General features: G+C 43.1%; 1 protein-coding gene across 1 annotated transcript; it reads right to left on the bottom strand.

Annotated features, from left to right (window-relative positions):
• Positions 1–369: 369 nt before the first annotated feature.
• otomp (otolith matrix protein) lies at positions 370–21,006 on the bottom strand. The gene is made up of 9 exons (XM_070920729.1): positions 20,916–21,006; positions 20,577–20,713; positions 20,241–20,343; positions 19,819–20,004; positions 18,493–18,667; positions 17,725–17,792; positions 16,717–16,901; positions 16,172–16,343; positions 370–512 (listed from the first exon to the last, which is right to left on the bottom strand). Exons 1-9 carry the CDS (start codon positions 21,004–21,006, stop codon positions 370–372), a joined length of 1,260 nt encoding a protein of 419 aa, XP_070776830.1.
• Positions 21,007–21,115: the final 109 nt, after the last annotated feature.

Consider the following 21,115-nt stretch of genomic DNA (forward strand, 5'->3'; position numbering starts at 1 on the left):
AACACAAAGTAGATGGATTTAGCTCATTTGGATGGATCAAAGGGGAGAAAAAAAGACAAATTAGACATCACATTCTGTATTTTGCCCTTCAGCTCTTTTCTGTGTTTATGCTTCTCCTTTTCACCCATTCTTCAGTTTTACTCTCCATATCTAATCATTCAACAGTGCCAATGTTTACATTGCACCAATGGCACCCACAGCTGCTATTAGAATATTGTTTTGCATGTTTCCACCATTTATATTAGTTATATGACATTTGGTGACAAGTGTGGGTTTTTGTCATTTACCTTCTGCTTCAGCTGGAGAGACTAAATGGAAGCTCGGCGGAATAGTGAATGAGAAATAACAACATTATTATTGTTAAGTGTTTCATAAGTAGTTTTGCAGGAAAGCACATCCATCTGAGCTCCGGGGGAGGGTGGGTGGAGGCGGGAGGGGCTGCAGGAATCCTGGTATGAGGGGGCTGCACGGTGGTTTGGTGGTTGTTACTGCCTTTATCTGACTGTCGATGACTGGAGATAGCGGGGCAGGACACAGAAGCTCAATAGTGCCATCAACAGGTGCAGGGGGGCAGTGCTGCTCACCAACCGGCTCTAAACATTCATCCGGGCGATATTCAGTGAGCTCTTTTGGGGTGTAATGGTGAAGATTTATCAGAAATATGATCAGGTCATAAAGTGAAATATGCCATCGTCTCTACAGGGTCTGGTGAAGGATATATGAGGCTCGGGGATTAAGGGGAAGATGAGGCTGGCTGGAGTCCAACCTATTCTCTGCCAAGGTTAGACTATCCTCTGGCCTTTAAAACCCTGTCAGCTATGCTCCCTCTCTCTCTCACACATCCACACACACACACATATATATATATACACGCACACATATTTTGGCCTTATCATGCCCAGAAGCGAGGTCAAGGTTAGAGTACACTTCAAAATCACCAACCGACTTCTTCCCCCCTTCACCTTACACATTATCTTTTTACCTGCATCTTACTCTCTCTCTCTCACACACACACACACACACACTTACACTCATACATACTGGACACACAGCGAACCAAATGCACCACACAGCTTATGGAGTTTTTCCTCCATAAATAAGCGAGGTCCATCCATCACAGGGCCTCAACGGGCCTTTAGTGCCCTCTGGCTAGTTCAGCCCAGCAGCAGCAGCACTCTGCGGGAGGGACAAAGAAGGTCATCCCAAACCTCCACAAGGAGAGGGGTAATAATAATCATCATCCCTTTGAGTGTATGTGTGTGTGTGTGTGTGTGTGTGTGTGTGTGTGTGTGTGTGTGTGTGGATTCCTTGCTGGAGACGGCGTAAACAAATCAAACGGCCTACAGTGCGTTTAAGGCCGTTCTTTTTCCTCTTCCTCACATCTTCGTATAGATTTTCCGTCTGTCCAAGGCTTCTGTGTGTGTTGCATGTTACAGGCCAGTCAATGCAGGCAAGGAGATGGAGCTCATGTAGCGCTGCAGGGAACAGATACAGGTTCACCCCTCTGATAGCGCCACCAGGGAGACGGAGGAAATGTAGGAGAGTGAAAACAAAAGTGTGCACGTGTGGTATGGAGATACAGAGAGAGTTTGTGTGTTTTGTCTTGGTGAGTCTGTCTGAAAATTCATTTTAATAACAAAATGGAGATGCAAATTATATCTCAATTCATCTGTGATATGGTGTGTGTTTAAATCTGAACCAAGACACTGTACTCAGAGCAACATTTAGGAGAGGTGCATCTCTAAAGAATTCAAGGCTAATATGACAAAGCAAAGGCACAACACTACACTAAATGTATTCAAAGTACAAACACTTACATCTCCGTACAGTGTTATCAGATATTATCTGATGAAGGTCACAACATCGAAACATCATGCATTTTTACTTTGATTAAATTCAATCTCGAGAGAGTGTTGCACCTGCAAGTGAGCAGATCTGAAATGTTTGTTATAATACCTTGCTGCTCAGAAAAACTGTGGTAACTAGACAATCGTCGCTCGTGGTGATGAACCCACAAAACCCAGAGCTGAGGGGATTATCACAGACTCTGCAGAAAGACAAAGTCAGCGACGAGTGGTGCGTTTAGCAACTAAAGAGCCAGATACTGTATGTCCACAGTAGCAGATGACAATAAGCAATTGTTCACTAACAAGTTCGTCCTATCAGCTTAAAAGGTGACAATATGTCAGTGTCCTGTTCATTTAGCTGCCCAACTTTTAGCAGATCAGAAAACAGTCATAAGAATTATTATTTTAATAGCTATTGTATTGTAAAGGTTTTGGAGGACGCTGACAAATGATTAGAAAACTCTCATATAACAAATCTGTTCTTTGGGTTGGAGGACTTGGTGAACAGCTTGGGTTATATTTCTTAAATTTGCCTTCATTTTCTCTCCCAAATAAAACAGATGGCTTGTTTATCATCCACTTGTGTCCCTTACCCTGTTGAGCAATACTGCCTCGTCCCAGCAGTGAGGTTGTTTTGTAAAATGTTAATGTAACCGACAGCCAATGGCCAAAACAACAAAAATAAGACCTGCAATAAACACAATTTGGAAATTTCTGACTTTGGCACCACATGTGGTTATACCAGAAAGGACACTGTGGCACTGTAATGAACGCTGGTACCCACCTGAGGACGGTGAGATGAATGGGCTGAAAGCACCAATTTTCTCTGAAACACCTTTGCTTTCAGAATCATTTGAGAGATGCAATGGTCAAATACAAACTTCAACACACACATACACACACACACACACACACACACACACACACACACACACACACACGGCTTTAGGAAGCAAAAATGTGTAATTGTTCCCAGTTTTGCATAGTTTCCATGCATTCACTGCAAAACAAATGGTTCACTCTCTGACACAAGTAGGTTGCACCTCGGAGCATCACGACGCCACCGCTGTGTTAAAACTGACAGAAATGGTTCACCCTCATCACGCCTCTTTTGTCTCTGCAGACTAATTAGGGAGTAATCGCTGTCAATTAAGTCAGGGAATTTATGCAACATGACACATTCCAACAGCGCTCAAGGGTCTCATGTATCCTCGTCTTGATCAGAAACTTAATGTAGTGTCCTGCTTATTTATAGGGGGCTCTTAACCTTTAAAACTGCAGGGAATGAGTCCAGGATCGGCAGGAGACCTCTGGGATTTATGTTCCCCAGTAAAATAAGATTAGTCTCAACCTCTCTGAAGCACTCTCCCCTTTAATTCAATACGATGTTGTAATTTGTTCAGCTGATAGAGAAGATTTAGGAGAAACTAATGTCTGATACCACCATTTAAATGAGAATTTATATTGATCATCGTACCATGGACACGGTGTGTTTCATTTCAATATGGACTTGTGTGAATGACTTTATTAAAAATCACACAGGTAGATGTATTCTGACTGTTTAACTGTTGTTCAAGGACACAGTAGCCTACTGTTCTTGCGATATAACATTTCTATTAAATTTACCCTTTTAAAATGTTAAACAGGCTGTGTGCCAAGACTTGTGAGGTTCCACTTTTGTTAATTTCGAAACAGAGGGTGTTCTTTTCTTTTTCATTTGGCAAAGCTGACATAATGTTCTTAAATACATATCCAGCCCTTCTACCTCCCGTGAACACCTGTTTGTAAAAATGTGTCCTTCCAACCGCTGGGAACCTCTTATTAGCGAGTAGCACTTAACAGATGTTTGGAAAAGCTGCTTGCGGCTCTCGCTGTTGCGTTATGACTACTAACAACCTAAATGTGATGAGTCTGTGTGATGTTTTTCTAAATTGAAATTTGTGGGAACACTTATTACATAATATATTATAACTGCTATTGCTGTAGGTTCTCTCTCTCTTTCTTTTCCTAGTTAATGAAAAGAACTTGCACATTTTGATTCTTTAGCTTTTAAACCTCCCAAGGAGAGTTTTTCATTCCTGTTTGTTGGTTGATTTATTGTCTCAAAACCGAGGCATAGCTACCACTGAGGACGCTGAGGTTATTGTCTTTTTTTATTTTATCTTTTCGTGAGAATTTGAGGTTTTAGCAACCTAGGGGATTCAGTTTACATTCTATTCATGGCTAAAAATGTACATATGGTGGGTATTTTATAGACTGATTCCAGTATTTCTAGAATGAGTACTTAACAATAAATCAATTTCCTGACTAGAATTTTACAGTAGGCAGTATGGACCTCAAATAGAGCCTTTTTTGGTTTGGTGTCTGGCTATAACCCTGCTTAATGGTATGGCCATTGTGCAAGGAACAAGTGAATGATGTTTGATACGAATCCTGGATTTTTTAAATGGTCTCTTAACATTGCAGGAGAGAGAAAAAAAATGTTCTAACATTTTTGCCATTTTCTCATGAATAGAATCCCACGTGTATTTTGATGCAGATCCAGATCCATATGGAGAATATTTATTTTATCAAGATGTAAAGGATTGTGCAGCCTCAGCAACGGTATGTCCTCTTTGAATGCTTTCTAGTTTTATTTCCCTTTTAACTGTTATCTTTTTTCACTAATTAATGATTGTAATTCCATTACATTTCACCATTTCACACCTCATGACTTCACAGTAGCACATGTTGCATGAATGCGTGCCTCCAACAACACATCGTGAACACATGCTGTGATGGAAAGCATGCAGCACGTGACGTGGGTTTTTCCAAACCAGACTTTTACTTGCTTTGAAGATGACTCATCCTTTAATCCTTGTGTATTTTCACTTCACTGCAGACAATGTATAATCTGACCAATATACTATAGAATTCCTCTTAATGTGCCATATGTTACTTCTTTTTATATTCCTTCCATAGCCCCACAATGAAAATGACACATTCTTTTGTTGGGTTATACATTCTGCTGAAGGGATTTATGGGGTGTAACAAAAAATAGATTTAACGCTGGTGCAAGCATTATTGTGGACTACTAAAAGAAACATACTTGTAATGAAATAAGACTAGAAAGGCTAATGGAGTTTAAGGATCTATGAAAAACAAAAAAGAAATATTATTCTGAAGGCTATTTTTTGTCTGTTGTTTAAAATCTATAATGGTGCTAGTGTTTTAATTTTACTGTTCAAATTAGCTATTATTTGGTTGTGAGAGTCAATTCAACTGTACGTTACATTTTTTTGTGTCTTTAAAGAGTACCTTTGGGTTAATAAAGAGCCAAAAGTCGTTTATGTTCACATTTTCCTTCAGTGAGCTGAGCTGCTGGATATATGCACAGGAAGCACTAAAACGGCACTTTATAATGGTTCAAGGATACTCAGCCTTGAAGAACCTAATATATGCCTAGCTGCCAGTGCAGAGAGGACGGCGGGTCGAAGCACTCAAGGAGAGAAGAGCACAGTGTGAACATACAGAGTGTATTTACAGTGGAATAGATGGCAGATGAGATGAGGTCTGGTTTTAATAGAGCAGAGACCTGCTCTCACTGCCAGCTGCCTTCAGAGGCCTCAGAGGAGAGGTGCCAAGGAGAGGTGAGGAGCAGAGAGAGAGAGGGAGAGTGTGTGTGTGACTAAAGAGTGTTTTTTACAGGCATGTGGGGACATTTGGACCTTCAAGAATAGAAAACTTGGATGAATAGTCACCTGTGAGGACTGTGTTCAAGACCTCATTAGTAAAAAGCTGATTTTAAGGCCAAAAAGGTAAGTGGTTGGGGTGATAGCTGTGTGTGTGTGTGTGTGTGTGTGTGTGTGTGTGTGTGCAAACGTTGTGTCCTAGAAATTACATTTATATATTGCTTATACATTATGAAAGAAATGTAATGTTTTCTATCACCGCAGTCAGGGGTCAATCTCTTTTCTATATTCATCCTTGCAAGCACAAGAGCTGGGTGCTGAAATCCCTGACAATACATGGAAGGCAGTTCTTCAGGCTAGCTGTGTCCCCCCATTTATCCAGTCTTTATGCTATTCTAAGTTAGCCGGCTGCTAAGGTGGCTTCATATTTACCGTAGAGGAATCAATCTTCTCATCTAACTCTCGGCAATGAAGTGAATACGCATATTTGCCATAATAACTATTCCCTTTGACCACCTCCCTGAGATTTGCGTGCTGTACATTAATGTGGTGTTTCCTACGCTACAAAAAAATGCTGCGGGGGGAAAATAATCAAGGACAAAAAGCTTCCTTTCAAAAGCTAATAGGGAAAATAAATTAGCAGTATATAGATGCAATTTCTTGCACAGGATGACTGCTTGCTCCATTTGTAATCCTACCAAACATACAGCTGACATGCTTTTTGCACACATCTGAAAAAAACATCTGCAAACATCGTCTATATGGGACAGACCAATGACTTAATAATCACACATGTTCATGAATATCTCACACGGAAAGCACGTGAGATACTCATGACCATCGTAAGATGGCTTCTCTGTTTCTGTTGCACACACACACACACACACACACACACACACACACACTCAGCAGGATACTCTTCCTCTGAAGCTCTCTCTGGTCAAACTGGTCCCTTACAGCTGTGTGATGATGACAAGAAACCACCCCCACCCCTCTATCATCTCACACACACACACACACGGTCGTTCACGGTTACACCCTGTACCTCCTAACTCTCTCTCTCACTCTCCAACACCGGTCTGACAGCTGTGGAGCAGCTTGCCAGCGATGTCACGCAGATAGAAAGCTTTTAACACAGAGAGGTGTGTAATATTCATAAGGAGTGCTCCACTTACTGTGTAATAGACGTTGGCGAGTGTGAGTGTGAGCAACACTGATCTGGTCCTTTGGTGATGTGGTATAATATAATATTAATGCCAGTTGTGTGAGATAGCTTCTACCCTGTTGTTCGTTCTGCCCCATTTCTCACATGCAACACACTCCCATGTTGCAGCAGAGACGTTCGACGGGAGCTTGTTTAGCGTCATATCCCGCAGCAGGGTGCTGCAATGCTATAAGGGAGAGCAGAAGTTTTTTGGGTGCACTTCTTTTGGGCTTTCTTCCTGCTGAGCGACATTCTTGTTCTTGCATACACACACACACACACACACACACACACACACACACACACACACACACACACACACACACACTTTCCACTGTGTAGATGTAGGGCAGTGGTAGATTGGCTTGGCAGGAAAACAAAGACCACTATCGCTTTTGCAAACCAATATGGCAGTGATTATCTAAGGGCACAGACGCACTAAAGGTTTGTCTTCTTTGCTTCAGACTGTAGTCTAAAAGTTCACTTTGTTGCATTTTTTTTTGCGATTGGTCCCTTTATGCTCACACTGCCCAATTACAAGTGAACCATGGCTTGTAAACTGGGAGTCACAAATAATTCAGCTGTATTGAGCAGTTTTGCTAATCTGCCATCCTGCAAGGTTGTAGATTTAGGCGATGCAAGGGAGTCCAAACAAGTCCAAGTTCTTGAAACTTAAGCAAAGCATGAAGGACTTTTTGCTATAATTTACCTTTTCTGGTGCTCAGATCAACGAAGAGCACATGAAGGAATAGCTGAATATGCACATTAATATGTCCTTGATTCATTTTGTTATGCTAGACCTTCGTGGCATGAGTAAATGCTGACTGTCACATGTACAGTGTCCTTGTGTGTGACCTTTTGGTGATTTGTCTCCCCCAAAACAAGCTGCACCTTGTTCTTGTTCACTTGAAAGACGACCGACACCTGCATTTTCAGGTGTCTCGTTGTTGCTGTAATTTGGAGCCACCTGAGTTTGGATCTCATTATTCTCAACTGCTCCAATGAACCACATTAAAGCAGTAAACACTGAATCCAAACATGCTTGTGAATGCAGCGTAAATTTGTTTTCCGCCTGTCACCGTCTTTCATCGCCTCCACCCTCTCTTTCTCATTTTTTTCCACGTTCCCCTTCCTTCTTTGCTTCCCTTCTTCTGTCACTTCCTCCTCCACCATTTCCATCGCTCTCCACTTCCTTCCCGACCTCTTTTCCTTCCTTCCCTGCCATGTCTCTGTAACTAATGGTCCTTAAACGCAACTCCAGCTGTCGTGGTGTTGGGACTAAATCACAACAATCATGAGTTATTATCAGCGGCGTGCTGACTGATTGTGTTAATGTCCACACTGATCGTATTAATGCCGGAGTTGATTGGAACACATCCATCATAATAATCCTGGCAATGAAGAGGTAATAACCGGCATTATCCTGATAATGAAAAAGACTGCTAGGCTGAAGATTAAAACTAAACAGTGATAACAAGGGACTTCATCTTTGGGAATTACTGAAAGCAGAAGGAGAAATCGCTGCTCTTCTCCTCCCTCCCTCACGGTTTCTTCTTTCTGATGATGTCCTTGCCTTATCTCCTTTACCTCCCAGTTCATCCCATTTACTAATCGCCAACTAAACGCCTCATTTTGCTCCATACATAATTTCTTTATATCTTCTTCCTTAACCCCATCACTTAATTATTCGCCATCCTGTCCTTTTCTTCTTCCTCATCTTCTCTTACTTCATCTTTTCCCCCTTTTTCCTGCATATTCTTCTCATCCTTTTTCTCCTCTTTTAGCAGACAATCCACCCTCTTTTTCTCCCTGTTTTGTCCTTGTCTTTTATTTTTCGCTTTCCTCTTTAACCCTCCTAATTCCTCCTCTCCATTCCCTCTATTTCTGTTCCCTTCTTATTTAACACCCCAACTGCTTATCCTCCCTATTCCCGACTGTTTGTCCTTTCCCCCATCTGCTCATTCTTCATCCTATTTGTAGAAATCCTCCCTGCTCTTTCCTCATTTTGTCTGTGTATTCTCTGACAATCCACCTGTTTTTTTCCCCATTTTCCTCTTCCCTTGTTTGACAGCCCACCTGCTTTACCTCCTTATCCTTCCTGGCTCTCCTTTTTATTTATTTTTTTTCTCACTCTATATCCCCCACCTCTGTAGCAGCAAGGAGCCCTGTCCGTTTATGAGAAAGAGAGACGGGTGGGGAGGTGTGGGAGGGAGTTTGAAGAGTTTTAATGAGCCAGTGCTCACACTTATGACAGGACGGGTAACTGATGGAAAATTAATCTATTTGAGAGAGAGTGTGTGTGTGTGAATGTGGATTTACATATGGGAATTTGTGTGTGTGTGTTGTTATCCTGTGAGAATTGACTGGCTCACCAAGCAGAGACATTTTTAACTTGTGCGATCAATATGAGTGGTTGCGTGTATATGTAGTGTGTGTGTGTTGTGTTGTGTGTTTGTGTGTGTTATACTGATGAATGGCCCAGCTCTTAATGTTCTCAACCACTCTGTGGACTAACTAGACTATTTAATCACCCTCTCTCATCCCCCTCCTCCTCCTCCTCCTCCTCCTCCTCCTCCTCCTCCTCCTCTCTGTTTCTGCCTCTCTGCCAAAGCTGAGTGTACTGCTGAGGTTAGGCAACACTTATTGTACAATACATTACCCCTGTGTGTGTGTGTGTGTGTGTGTGTGTGTGTGGGAGAAAGAGAGTGTGTGAGCATCAGCACTGCATCAGTCAGTGTCCAGCCTGCTGGCTCGCACACCTGTCTGCTCGTTATGGAGCACAGGAACAGATAGAGGTGGCACACAGAGCATAAATCTAACACACACACACATAGTGCACACAAACACACAACCTTGTTATACTTGTGTTCGCTCACTCTCTAACTTCCCTTAACCCCCCCGCCCGTCACCACTAATTGCCTCACTGCCGCCATTACCTTAACTTTCACGTTTAACCGTGACACTTAAAATAACCCTTTTCCTAATGAGGTTCAGAAAAGGCAGCACACAAATTACTCTTTTACCGAGACCTTATAAGACAGTGGACATAGATAGCTCACACACACACACACACACACACACACACACACACACACACACACACACCTTGAGGACTGGACCTGCAATCTACCTGTAACTGGAGGTGGGTGTGGGCACGCAAGACGTTTTGTGGCATGTGTGGTGTGACTTTGTGTGTGAATGGGTGTCTGTGCAGGTGTGTGTTTGAGTGTGTGAGTGTGCCTACAGCAGTAATGAGCACTGGGCCATGGGATGCCCAAAGGCAAGGTTCCCTAACAGGGTCAGGCTCAAGGACGTCTGGCACTGATCCACGCGCCCACCTACAGTACACACACATAAAACATATTGGACCAGCAGACTGCAAGCTGATCCAGCACCATTAAACAATGTGAGGAAACACATGCTTTTTGTACATTACACCCACCCATCGTGTTTTCTCTCATTCTGTCTGTATTCTCTCTCTCTTTTGTGCGCACACACACACACACACACACACACACACACACACACACACAGTGAAACACCCTCTATTCGTCCCCAAACGAACGAGAGATTCACGCTTCACTAGCAAAGACTCTCAGAGTGTAGGTTATTAATGAGAGCATGTCCTAACAACATTACAGAGCTACTGCCCCATGGAGGAGAGAGGGAGGAGAGGAGAAAAGTAACAGGAGAAGAGGAGAGAAGAAGAAATACGAAAAGGGAAGAGTGGAAAGAGAAGGGAGAAAGAGGGGGAAATGAGATGTGGAAGAGAGACGGGGAAGAAGGGGACAGGAGGAAAAAGAGGTAAAAGAAATGAGAGGGGAGGGGAGGAGGAAAAAGAAAATGAGAATAATTGAGAAAATAGGAGGTGGAGACAAGGAGAGGACAGGAGAGGAGAAAGAGACTGGACAGAAGAGAAGAAAACATAAGTAAAGGAGAGGAGAAAAAGAGAAGATGAGGGGAGGAGAAGGTGCCAGGAAAGAGGAGAGGAGGAGAGTAGAGAGGTGGAGGAGAGGAAAATAAATGAGAGGAGAGGAGGACATGAGTAGAGGAAAAGGAGACAGGGAGAAGAGGAGGGAAGAAGGAAAAAATAAAAGAGGAGAATTGAGTGGAAAAAGGAGGAAAAGGGGATGGGGGTGGAGAATACCAAGAAAGGTGACTGAAAAGAAGACAGGAGAGAGATGGAAGAGAGGAGAAAAAAGAAGAGAGGACAGGAGGTGGAGACAAAGAAACAACAGATGTAGAGGAGAGGGGAAGAAATACAAAAACCTAAGCTCAAAAAATAAAAGAGGAGAGAGAAAAGGAGACGAAAATAAATAAGGGGAGAGCAGGAAATGAGAGATGAGAGTGGGAAGGAAAAGGAGAGGAGAGGAGAAAGGTGGATTAAAGAGGATAAAGGAGAAGGGAGAGAATAAAATAAGAGAAGAAAGGTGAGTTGAGGACAGCAGAAATGAGAGAGAGGAGAGGGGGAGATTGGGGGGGGGTTAGGTGAGGGGGAGAAGAAATTAGAAAATAGGAGGAGAGGAGGATGCAGAAACACATCACAAGAGTTGGGATGAGAAGAGAGGAGCCTCAGTAAGTGTGCAGTTTGGATCCCCCCGTGGCATTACAACAGTTATATTGGAAAAGTCATGATAGATGGGCTGCGCACCGCTGGGGAGACAGTGCCATCTAGTGATTGGTGCCTAAAACGCTCACATCCACTGAAAACCACTGAGCCCTGCACCCTCATGTCACACCCACTCTCACCTACACAAACTACTATGCCTTAACATCCTCCTCTCCGCTGCTTCACACTTAAACAATCTGCTGCTCGCGGTCATTTTTCACCCAGCTCGTGTGTCATTATGGAGGCAACATGCGCCGTCACACAAACTGAGCGCAAAAACATATTTAGAATTGATGGCCAGTCTTGTGAGCCTTGCTGTGTGTGTGTGTGTGTGTGTTTGTGTTGCTTGGTTTTTATTGTGCAAGTGATCGGGGGAGCGTTATGGGAGCAGAGCGATAAGCCTGGTGTCACTGGCGTCTAATCATGCTCCATGTTCCTTATCGGCTCCGGGCTCAGGAGATGGAATGAACTGTGGAGAGGGAGAAGAGGAGGAGGAGGAGGAGGAGATGGGGAAAGGGGAAAACGGTGGGAACTAGAGATGGAGGGAGAAGGGGAGAGCAGGAGGGCTGGGTTTGGTGGAGAGAAAAGGGAGAAGAGAGATGAGGAGGAGGAGGAAAAGTGAAGGATGAGAGAGGTGAGGGGGGAGTAAAGGACATGAGAGAGGAAGGGGTGGAGATTTAAGGGTCTGCTGCACTAAAAGCATATAAAGAACCAGTGCCAAGCCCCGTGTCCCGACTCAGCTCACCTCCCACACAGAGAGAACCCACCTTTTGTAAGAAGATCCACTTCAATGCAACTTCCCACTGAGTGCGTGCATGTGTGGCTATGTAGCCTATGTGTGTGTTGGGGTTATCAGGAGTGCTAAGGATGGGTGGTAATTGAATAATGACAGTAACGCCTCTGATGGATTACCTGTCACTCTCCCCTCTTCTCTCCCTCCATCACTGTCATCCCTCTCTTCTCTGCCGCTCTCGCCTCACAACCTTCGGTCAAATTGTCTCCTGTCCGTGCCGTCACCCGTGCCGGCTGAGATAAAGACAACCACAAAATACACGAAATGACACGCCTGCACAGATTCACACACACACACACACACGTCCACACCGTAAACATGCATCCTTACCTCACACACTTTTAGAGGCATATTGGCATTCACAAGGAGTGGAAGAAGCATTCAGAGCCTTTACTTGAAGGTACTGTGTGGAGTTTTTTCTTACGATTGCTTTTTACTAGTCAAGAGAGAGGCAAGGCAGGGGCGGCCAACCTAAGCTAAGCTAAGGTTAGCCAGCTAGCTGTAACCTAGCTTCGCGTCCAAATAAATATCAGTTGGCATTCTCCTCCCCTTATGATATATGCATGTTACTGTTTTGCAAGGGCACCATCATCGCTGCACCCTGGGCTTAGCACCACCCAAGACGAATGTGATTGGTTTAAAGAAATGCAAGCAAGTGTTTTTCTCCCCTATACCAGAATGATAATGTGTTCAGCCAGACCTTTCTCCAGCGCTTAAACGAAGTGTGCAGACAGGTCTGGCTGTGTAAGACTAGACTACTACTGATGCATTAAGAAGTAAGCAAAATTGTATTCAGCGGTGAAACAAGTATTTGGATCCTTTGTTTAAGTAAAAGAAGCAATACTAGACTATAAAAATGCTCCATTAAAAGAAAAGCATGAAAGAAATTTACTAGTATCAAAGTAAAGTAAGTAAGTTAAAGTATTATGCAGAGTGGTAAAAGAATGGAAGGAAATATCTTAATACTTCCTCCACCACCGCTCACTCCTCTGTATTACATTTGTATTTATATGTATTTTTATTTGACCGATTCAAGTTTTGGATATTTGTTTATCACTGTCGATTTGGGGGAGGTCTACTGAATAACTCGATGGTTTCTCGATCTCTCTTTCTTCATATTTTTCCACTTCTGTTATCTGTTTTTATGCAGTTTTGTAGAAGTGCAAAAATAAAATATTTTTTTTCCACCTCTGACATTGACACACTTTCCTCACTTTCACACCCACACCTCAAGGTTGGCTTTCTTGATGCCTTGTTAGTTGTTTTTATTTGTGCATTACAGCAAATGCTGCAATGCAGTTCAATCTACAGTATCTGCTAGCTGCTAATTGGTACTCCTCCATCATTGACACAGAAACGATTAATCTTGTAAATCAGGTGAAGCAGAGCCAGCAGGGGCGTTGGGTCCATGCTGAGTCGAGGTCTGTCTCTACATGGGGACCACCCATGATGACAGTGTGTTCCTGATTCACCTGTCTACCTGGGAAGTGCTTCTCTCCACCTGAGTGAGCACCTGAGTCTGTATGCAGGTCTTTGTGTGTGTGAGCTCCCTTTTTTTCCCAACTTTTTTTTATTTCTTCTTCTCTTCTTCCTAATTCCTCCCCTCGCTCCTTCCTTCCTCTCCCAAACGACTAAGAGGGAGCAAACGGCCTATTTCTGAGTGAATGTGTGAGCGAGAGGCAAAAAAAGCGAGAGGAGGGAGTATGAGATGGAGCAAGAGAGATGATATCAAGCATAATTCATTTCCACACAGATGTCATATAGCAGTTTCAGGATAATTAGAAGTCAGCTGGAAAGAACTTGAGAGGATTATTTTCTTTATCATCATTCATTTAATTGGTTGAAAAAAAAAAGAAGGTTTGCAGCACTACACATTCAGGAGGAGTATTTACATCAGGCCTCTTTGAAGACTGTCAGACAACTGCATAAACGAACAGCACCAATGTTACAAACCAGAGTAGAATTAGTACAACAGATATGCCTTCACCCTTCACAAATGAGGTGCAAAATATCGCTTCTCTCAAGAATTGTGGCGTCTTTCATCTTGCACAATCACACTTTGCCATCAAGAGCCAAAACAAAACACATACGGTCGGCTACAGGAGATGAAACGTGACAGTACTCTATTTCAAAAAGAAGGCATTTCTTTCAAAGCAAGAAAACCTGCTGTTTCCTCAGCAAATTACTGTAAATACATTCCTGTATTAGTATCTGTTGTATTAGTTCTAACTCGTTGGATGCCTTCCAGCATGAGGAGGTCAAAAACCATGAGGTCTGACGAGGAGAACTTCATCCGGTTTATCAGTTTATTGCCGAGAAGATAGAGACGACGACTAAAGCCCAGAATTACAGTCTGTTACACATTTCACAGTACATGAGTCTGTAGGTCAAGTAAGGTTTTAAACTGGCTGGTGATTTAATTGTGATTCTTCCTTTACAGTGCCTTAAACATGTCAGAGAAAAATAAATGATCTCGTGGATTTTTTGACGATCACATCATTTCTTCAAAGCACATTAACTCAGTAATACTCTTCGTCATGACAATTCTTTGATAATATTACTCACTAATATTACTTGACTAATTTCTGCTTGTAACACCAGCCTCCAGCATTCCCCTGTTAATAGCTTTTACTTTCTATCATTATCAACGTTTCGCTATTGGCAGCAATCTTAAAGTGTAAATGATAAATTGTAGAAAAACACAGCAGGGGTCCGTTACGTGTTGAGGCAGGACAGATACAGCAGGTTTCGGAGAGCACATTTTGGGAGTTTTGGGTGATTCAAATGCTGTCACAGATGAGAAAATGATCAAAGCTTTTCAAAAAAATAAAGACTCACTCAGGGGTCACTGGAGGCAACCCAAGCCCTAATCCAGTTTCTCCTAACTGTATAGTGTAACAGTACACTGTGAGCTGGCATAGTCCGGTCCACCATACCAGACGTGGGAAAGCAGTGATCCAAAGTCGTGAGCTATACAAGGCATGGGAAAGCAGCAATCCTACCAACTGACACATAGGCACATAAACGTACAGAAACACACACACACACACACACTTTCTCTCACTCACACACAAACAGTATGATATGCCAGACTTCCAATTAGGGCAATAATGGCTGTGGGAAAAAGCGTACACTCTCACACACACACACACACACACACACTCACACACACACATACACATACAGTAACTGAGACTTCTAAGCTCAAAGTTAATAGCACCCAGTTGTTCAGTGCCAGAGACAGACCCTGTGGGAGGAGGGAGGGCATGGGTGGTACTGAAGCTTTAGACTAATGCACCAACAAGGACATAATTTCCCAACAAACATACAGGGTAGGAACATATAACAGGATTTTCTTCTTTTTTGTGTGTATAAATCAATGCTGGGAGGAGACGATTCATGTTGACGGGATAATTCCACTAAAATCTTTATCAAAATCCTCTTTTTGAAATGCTTTAAGAAGAGACATAATCTGTCAATAACATACGAACTACAACACTCATTAACCTGCACTTCTGTTCTATTTTATTGTTTTTTTATTTCTATCCTATTCTCCTATTTCATACCCTTTCTCCCCAATATCCTTTTTTAAACCTAAGCTCAATTTCAGGGAGTTTTTCTTAGCTGATTACCCCCTCTTAGCGATGTCCTACCCTGCCAGCCGGCATACTAGACGAAGCATTGGGTTGGAGGAGGACGAGGACGTAATAGAGAATGAGTGGAGAAAGGCAGGGAGAAAACAAACACAAAGCAGAGAGGATGAGAGATGGCGAGACGGAGTGGCAGAGGGACACAGATGGCAGGGAGGGAAGGCAGAACGGAAGGACGGGGACGGAGGGATGGGGTGGAAGTTGATGCGCTGGATGTCTTCCTCCTGTTCCATCAGCAGAAGCCTGTTGGAGGGAAATCGCATTAATGAGAACAGCTGCAGTGGACACACACACACACACACACACAAACACACAAAGGCGAACACACTCCTCCAGCCACTTCATCAGCAGACCCACATAAATACACTTTTACACACAGGCACACCATCAGCCTTACCCTCACACTCGAAGGCTTGCAGCTTGGTGGTGTAAGTGGGGCCCAGCCAAGAGGTGTAGCTACCCAGAACCCTCTGCAGGTGGTGGGTGGCATCGCTGAAGAGCAGATCGGATTCTCCATAGCCTGCTGAGCTGAACAGGCTGAAGCCCTCGGTGGCGTTGCCAAACACATTCTGCAGGAGAGAGAAAGCGTGTGACAGGACTTAATGCATGAGGGCATGCATGGATGTGCGTTGGCGTGCTCTGCGTACATGTGTGTTTCTTTGTGTGTGTGTGTGTGTGTGTGTGTGTGTGTGTGTGCGTGTGTGTGTGCGTGAGTGTGTGTAGCCAGGGGATCAGCACAGGATGTATCAGTCATCCTGGCGTCTCCCACACACGCACATTCACTGAGGAAGGATGACAGTTCAGCAGAAACCTGCTGATCGATAACACAGACTCCACAGAGATATGAGACAGACATAAACACACATATCTGGAGAATAACACACACAAACACACACACACACACACACACACACAGCAGATGCAATTTCTGTCCAAACCCACCTGTAAACGCTCCAGGTACTTCCAGACGCGACACTTGTTCTCCACGCGCACCACCACAGCGTTAGCGGGGACGGCTGCCAGGTGGCATCGCTCATGCTCATCCAGACCCGCCTCAGTTCCATCTGGGCACAGCAGCTTCAGGTCCTCCAGCTCCAGATCCAGGGCCCAGGACTCCTGGTTCTTACCTGGGCAGGAGAGCAGTGGAGGTGAGTCAGATTTTAATTCAAGCCCATTTAGAACACCCACTCAAAGAAGCACTATGTGACTTCTCAAAGAAATACATTTTAATTTTGAGAGGTTTGGTTGGCCACCTAAGAATTTTAAAAGCAAACAAAACGCCTGTTTAGCCAAACAAATACTTAGAGGAGGAAGACAGACCACCTTGAAGCTACTCCCACCCTCCCTAGACGACAGCACAGACCCTCTGTGTTTTCTTGACCCCCGTTAATTGGTCAGACTCCGGACATTTCTGAACCATATGAGAAAGCATGCTTCGTTAAACAGCTACAGTGTTTGTGGAGCTGGCGTCAAACTGCTGCTTCTCAGCTGTACCAGCAGAGTCAGTGTAGCGTGACTGCGATAATGATCACCATTAATTTTGGATGTTGCCCAAAGCGGAGGAGAGCAGATGCAGCAAACAGCGAATTAGGGCATTTCTGAACCACTGTCCGTCCCTCCCTTTCTGTATGATTTCTGTTTCTATCCCTTTCTCACTTGTGTTCTCTTTTAATCTCATAATCTGTCTGTCTCTTTGTCTATCTCTGTCTCACAAACACACACATATCACATATCATATAATTTCAGTGTAATCTGTTCATTGTGTTCTGGATTTCACACACTGTAACACACTCAAATGAGAAACACTGTGAAACACTGACATCCTGTGTCTTGACATGGACTAGCACTCTCTGCTGGCCCCGAGTAACCTCATCATAAATCATTTAAATTATGAAATTACATCATTATATAACCAGTGGTGCAGTCTATAAAATGCACAATAACACTAACCATCCAAATTGTCAAACACCGTTGTGTGTTTGACAAAGGCCACGTCGCCGAGGTTCTCTGCCACACACCTGAAAGAAAAGCATAAAACACATGAATAATCAGACACATTTGATCTATGAATAGATCAAAACATGAACAAAAGGGAAATGAGCACACTTGGGAATGTGTTATCGTAGCAGCATGACTCTGGAGACCATAATTAAACTCCCTTTGACGCCTATTGTTTGTCAAGAATTAAAAGCCGCTCCTGTAGCCCTTTTATTCACAACTCAAACACACTTACTACTATGCCAAAGGCCATTTTACTGAGCGCTACTGCAGTGTAACACACATTAATATGTATGTGAATGAAATCATGTCGTTGTCTACAATTATAACACACAGGCAATGAGTGAAACTGACATTAAAAAGGAACTGCAGCGCACAGGAATTCATCCAAGATGTTTGTTCTCTGTTATTTTGATCTGTGTGCAGTTTGTTTTAATGAATTGAGTTTTTCTCTATTCTCCATTTTATACCTTAAAAAAAGACTAACTGGGGTCTCTCTCGTTCATCACTGTATGATTACTATCATCACTGTATCATTACTATCATTACAGTATTAGCTTCTTTTCAGAGCAGCTCTAATTACTCACTATTTTTCCTTTATGGAGACACAAGGCTGAAACAGTTATAAAATCAGACACAGAGGCAGAGGTCAAGACAGCTACTCCACCTCTGGGTGCCATTAACGTATTATTTCCCATGTTATTAGTGTCAGTGTTGTACCTCAGCGCCCCTGCCTCCCCGTAGTGCCTCTCTCTGTGGTTGTTGACACAGATGTGTCTGTCGTTCTCGTCTCCTATACAGGCCTCGCACAGGTTCTTGGGGTTGTTGCCTCTGGGGTCGTGCTGGGGGTCCTTAATGCCCGGCACACAGCTGTAGCCAAAGAAGTTGCCAACAGCTGGTGAAAAACACAAAGAATGAGTTAGAGGATAGAATAGAAAAGGCTAAAGGCGGATAATTAACTTTTAATTAAAAAGTCGTCCAATTAGCCAACTTCTCTTGCACTCCCCTAGAATTATACTAAATGAAGTCTATTCAAGAGAAGTGTGGTGTCAAAAAAAGCATCAAACTATGGTTAACCCTTCGAACTGTAACCCTTTGAATCTATTAATCAGTTAGCAATTAATTAATCAGGAACTATTTTGATGATCGATCAAAAATTACATGTTTTAGTTTGAGCTTCTAACTTGTGTTGATTTGCTGCTTTCTTTTGTTCCATGTGATAGTAAAGTAAGTATCTTTATCTCTTTTGATTGTTCGTTGGAAAAAAAAGCTATTTGAAGACATCGCCTTGGCTTTAGGAAACTGTAATGACCATTTTCCACTTTTTTCTAACATTTTATACCAAACAATTAATCGATTAATTGAAAGAAATACTATCCTGTCTGTGGCACTCAGTAGTGAAGATGGAAAAGTCTTAAAATGGGTCACAAATACAGTATATTGTTTCTTTTTTTTAAAAGGCTGAATCATTTCCTAAAGTAAGTAAATATTAGTAGTAAATATTCCTGTATTCATCTGCAGCTGACGATTTTCAGATTTGGTGCTCTGGTGAGTATTACAGTATCAAGACGGTGTGTTTGAGATCGACTTAAAAATAAACTACAGTGTCCATGTCTATCATGCCATAGTTTGTGCACAACAATGGAGCTCTTTGGCAAAGAGAATGAAGATATATCAGACTTTGGATACGAAGACATAGTCAATAAGACAAATAGGATACATATCGCCATCTTCTCCATCTTGCTCCCTTCTCTCTCTCTTGAAGTAATTACGACCTTCTAATGTGTCCTTCTGTTACACCGTACACTCACTCACTCACACACTCACACACACACACACACACACACCTACCAGTCTCACATATACAGTGACAGATGCACTGTTGTGTTCTCTAACTGACTCTTCTCCTCTTACCTCCATCCTTTCACTCTTCATTCCACATCACTGCTTCCCTCCTCTGAACGTCTCATATAGCTTCCACACAGCGACACACACATACACATATAAACCTTTACTGCCCCCCCACCTCGTCCCACTCTGTCTCACCTTTGGGGAAGTTGCACTGCTCCCCCACGCTGATCTGGGAGGTGTTGACCAAGTAGCCAATAGGAACGGTCCACCCCACTGTGGTGCGTATGCCGGGATGGCAGGAGCTGCGCTCATGCATCTCCAGCAGGGACAGGTCTGAGGAGGAGCGGCGTGCCATCGCCACCACGTAGTAGCTAATACCATCTGGGCGGGGAAAAACATGAAAGATACAATACACAAAGAATGATGCGACACAAAGAATGATGCGACACTGTATATGTGCCTCTCTGAGCATACTTTAAGTCTTGCTGCAAGATATGTTGAATTTGACATATCTATATATAATATAGCCATATCTTCTGTGACTTATATTAGTTAAGCTGCTGAGACGTCAGGACCTTTCTGTCTTATCTGCTGCAAGACTCAAACCTGTGACTTACCCACTCCGTTATGGGACTCTCCTGCAGCCAGATCTAGGCCGTAGCAGAGGCCAGCAGCATAGATGTCATCTGCAGACATGGAGGCTGCATCTGCTGTCCCATTCTGACAAAAACACATTTACTTTGTCAGGATGCTTGGTTATTCCAAATTGTCTGAAATGGCAACAATACTGAAGATGCACAAAACAAGCTTGTATTGTTTGTTGTATGCAGCGGAAAATATTTCAAAAATTTCTCTCTTTCTACGGAATTTGAGCAATTAATGAAGGTGAAAATAGTCATATAATGTAAAGCAGACTGGACAACCAACTTTCCCATCCTTGTTACTTCATGTACCTTGATTTTTTCCATACAATCTCTGGTGTTCAGGCCACGGACACATAGCAAAGTTCCTCTAATATTCCGAGCTGTGGCGTTCCCGGCCAAATCCAGGCACTTCTGCTCTTCAGCGTCAGACAATACACACCAGGAGACTGAACAGAACAGAGGGGAAGAGTTGCAAATAAAAAAAAGAGAAGAAAATTTAATGCAAATTCTTCTGCAAATGTTTCACAAGTACACCCTAAACATTTTAAACATCACTTTAAACATGCATCTAAGTAAGAGTTAGTGACAAGTCTATTCAACATGTTTTGATCTACAAATAGTCTTAAACTGACATTCTCTTGGACGTACCTGTAGTTTTCTGATTGGAGACACAGCTGACAGACAGAAGAGGCAGAAGGAGGAGGAAAGCTGCAGGCAGTCTTCTCTCTAGACGCTCCATGTCGGCTCTGGTAGGAAACCTGCTTGGGACAAGCTCTCTAATACAGCAGAGATGAGGAGCAGATGGGTTTCGTTGGGAAAGAAAAGTAACTCGGCCACCCCCACCCTCT

This window comes from Enoplosus armatus, chromosome 15, assembly GCF_043641665.1.
Source record: "Enoplosus armatus isolate fEnoArm2 chromosome 15, fEnoArm2.hap1, whole genome shotgun sequence".
In the NCBI taxonomy this organism is placed as follows: Eukaryota; Metazoa; Chordata; class Actinopteri; order Centrarchiformes; family Enoplosidae; genus Enoplosus; species Enoplosus armatus.

Bases quoted from the DNA above. Each gene is read 5' to 3' on its own strand.
- otomp (XM_070920729.1), bottom strand. From the start codon at position 21,006: ATGGAGCGTCTAGAGAGAAGACTGCCTGCAGCTTTCCTCCTCCTTCTG. The intron at 20,344-20,576 runs GTACATGAAGTA...TGTTTTTGTCAG, and splicing joins ATTGTATGGAAAAAATCAAG to AATGGGACAGCAGATGCAGC. The intron at 513-16,171 runs GTAAGGCTGATG...CGCTATCTCCAG, and splicing joins GCAAGCCTTCGAGTGTGAGG to TCATCGACAGTCAGATAAAG.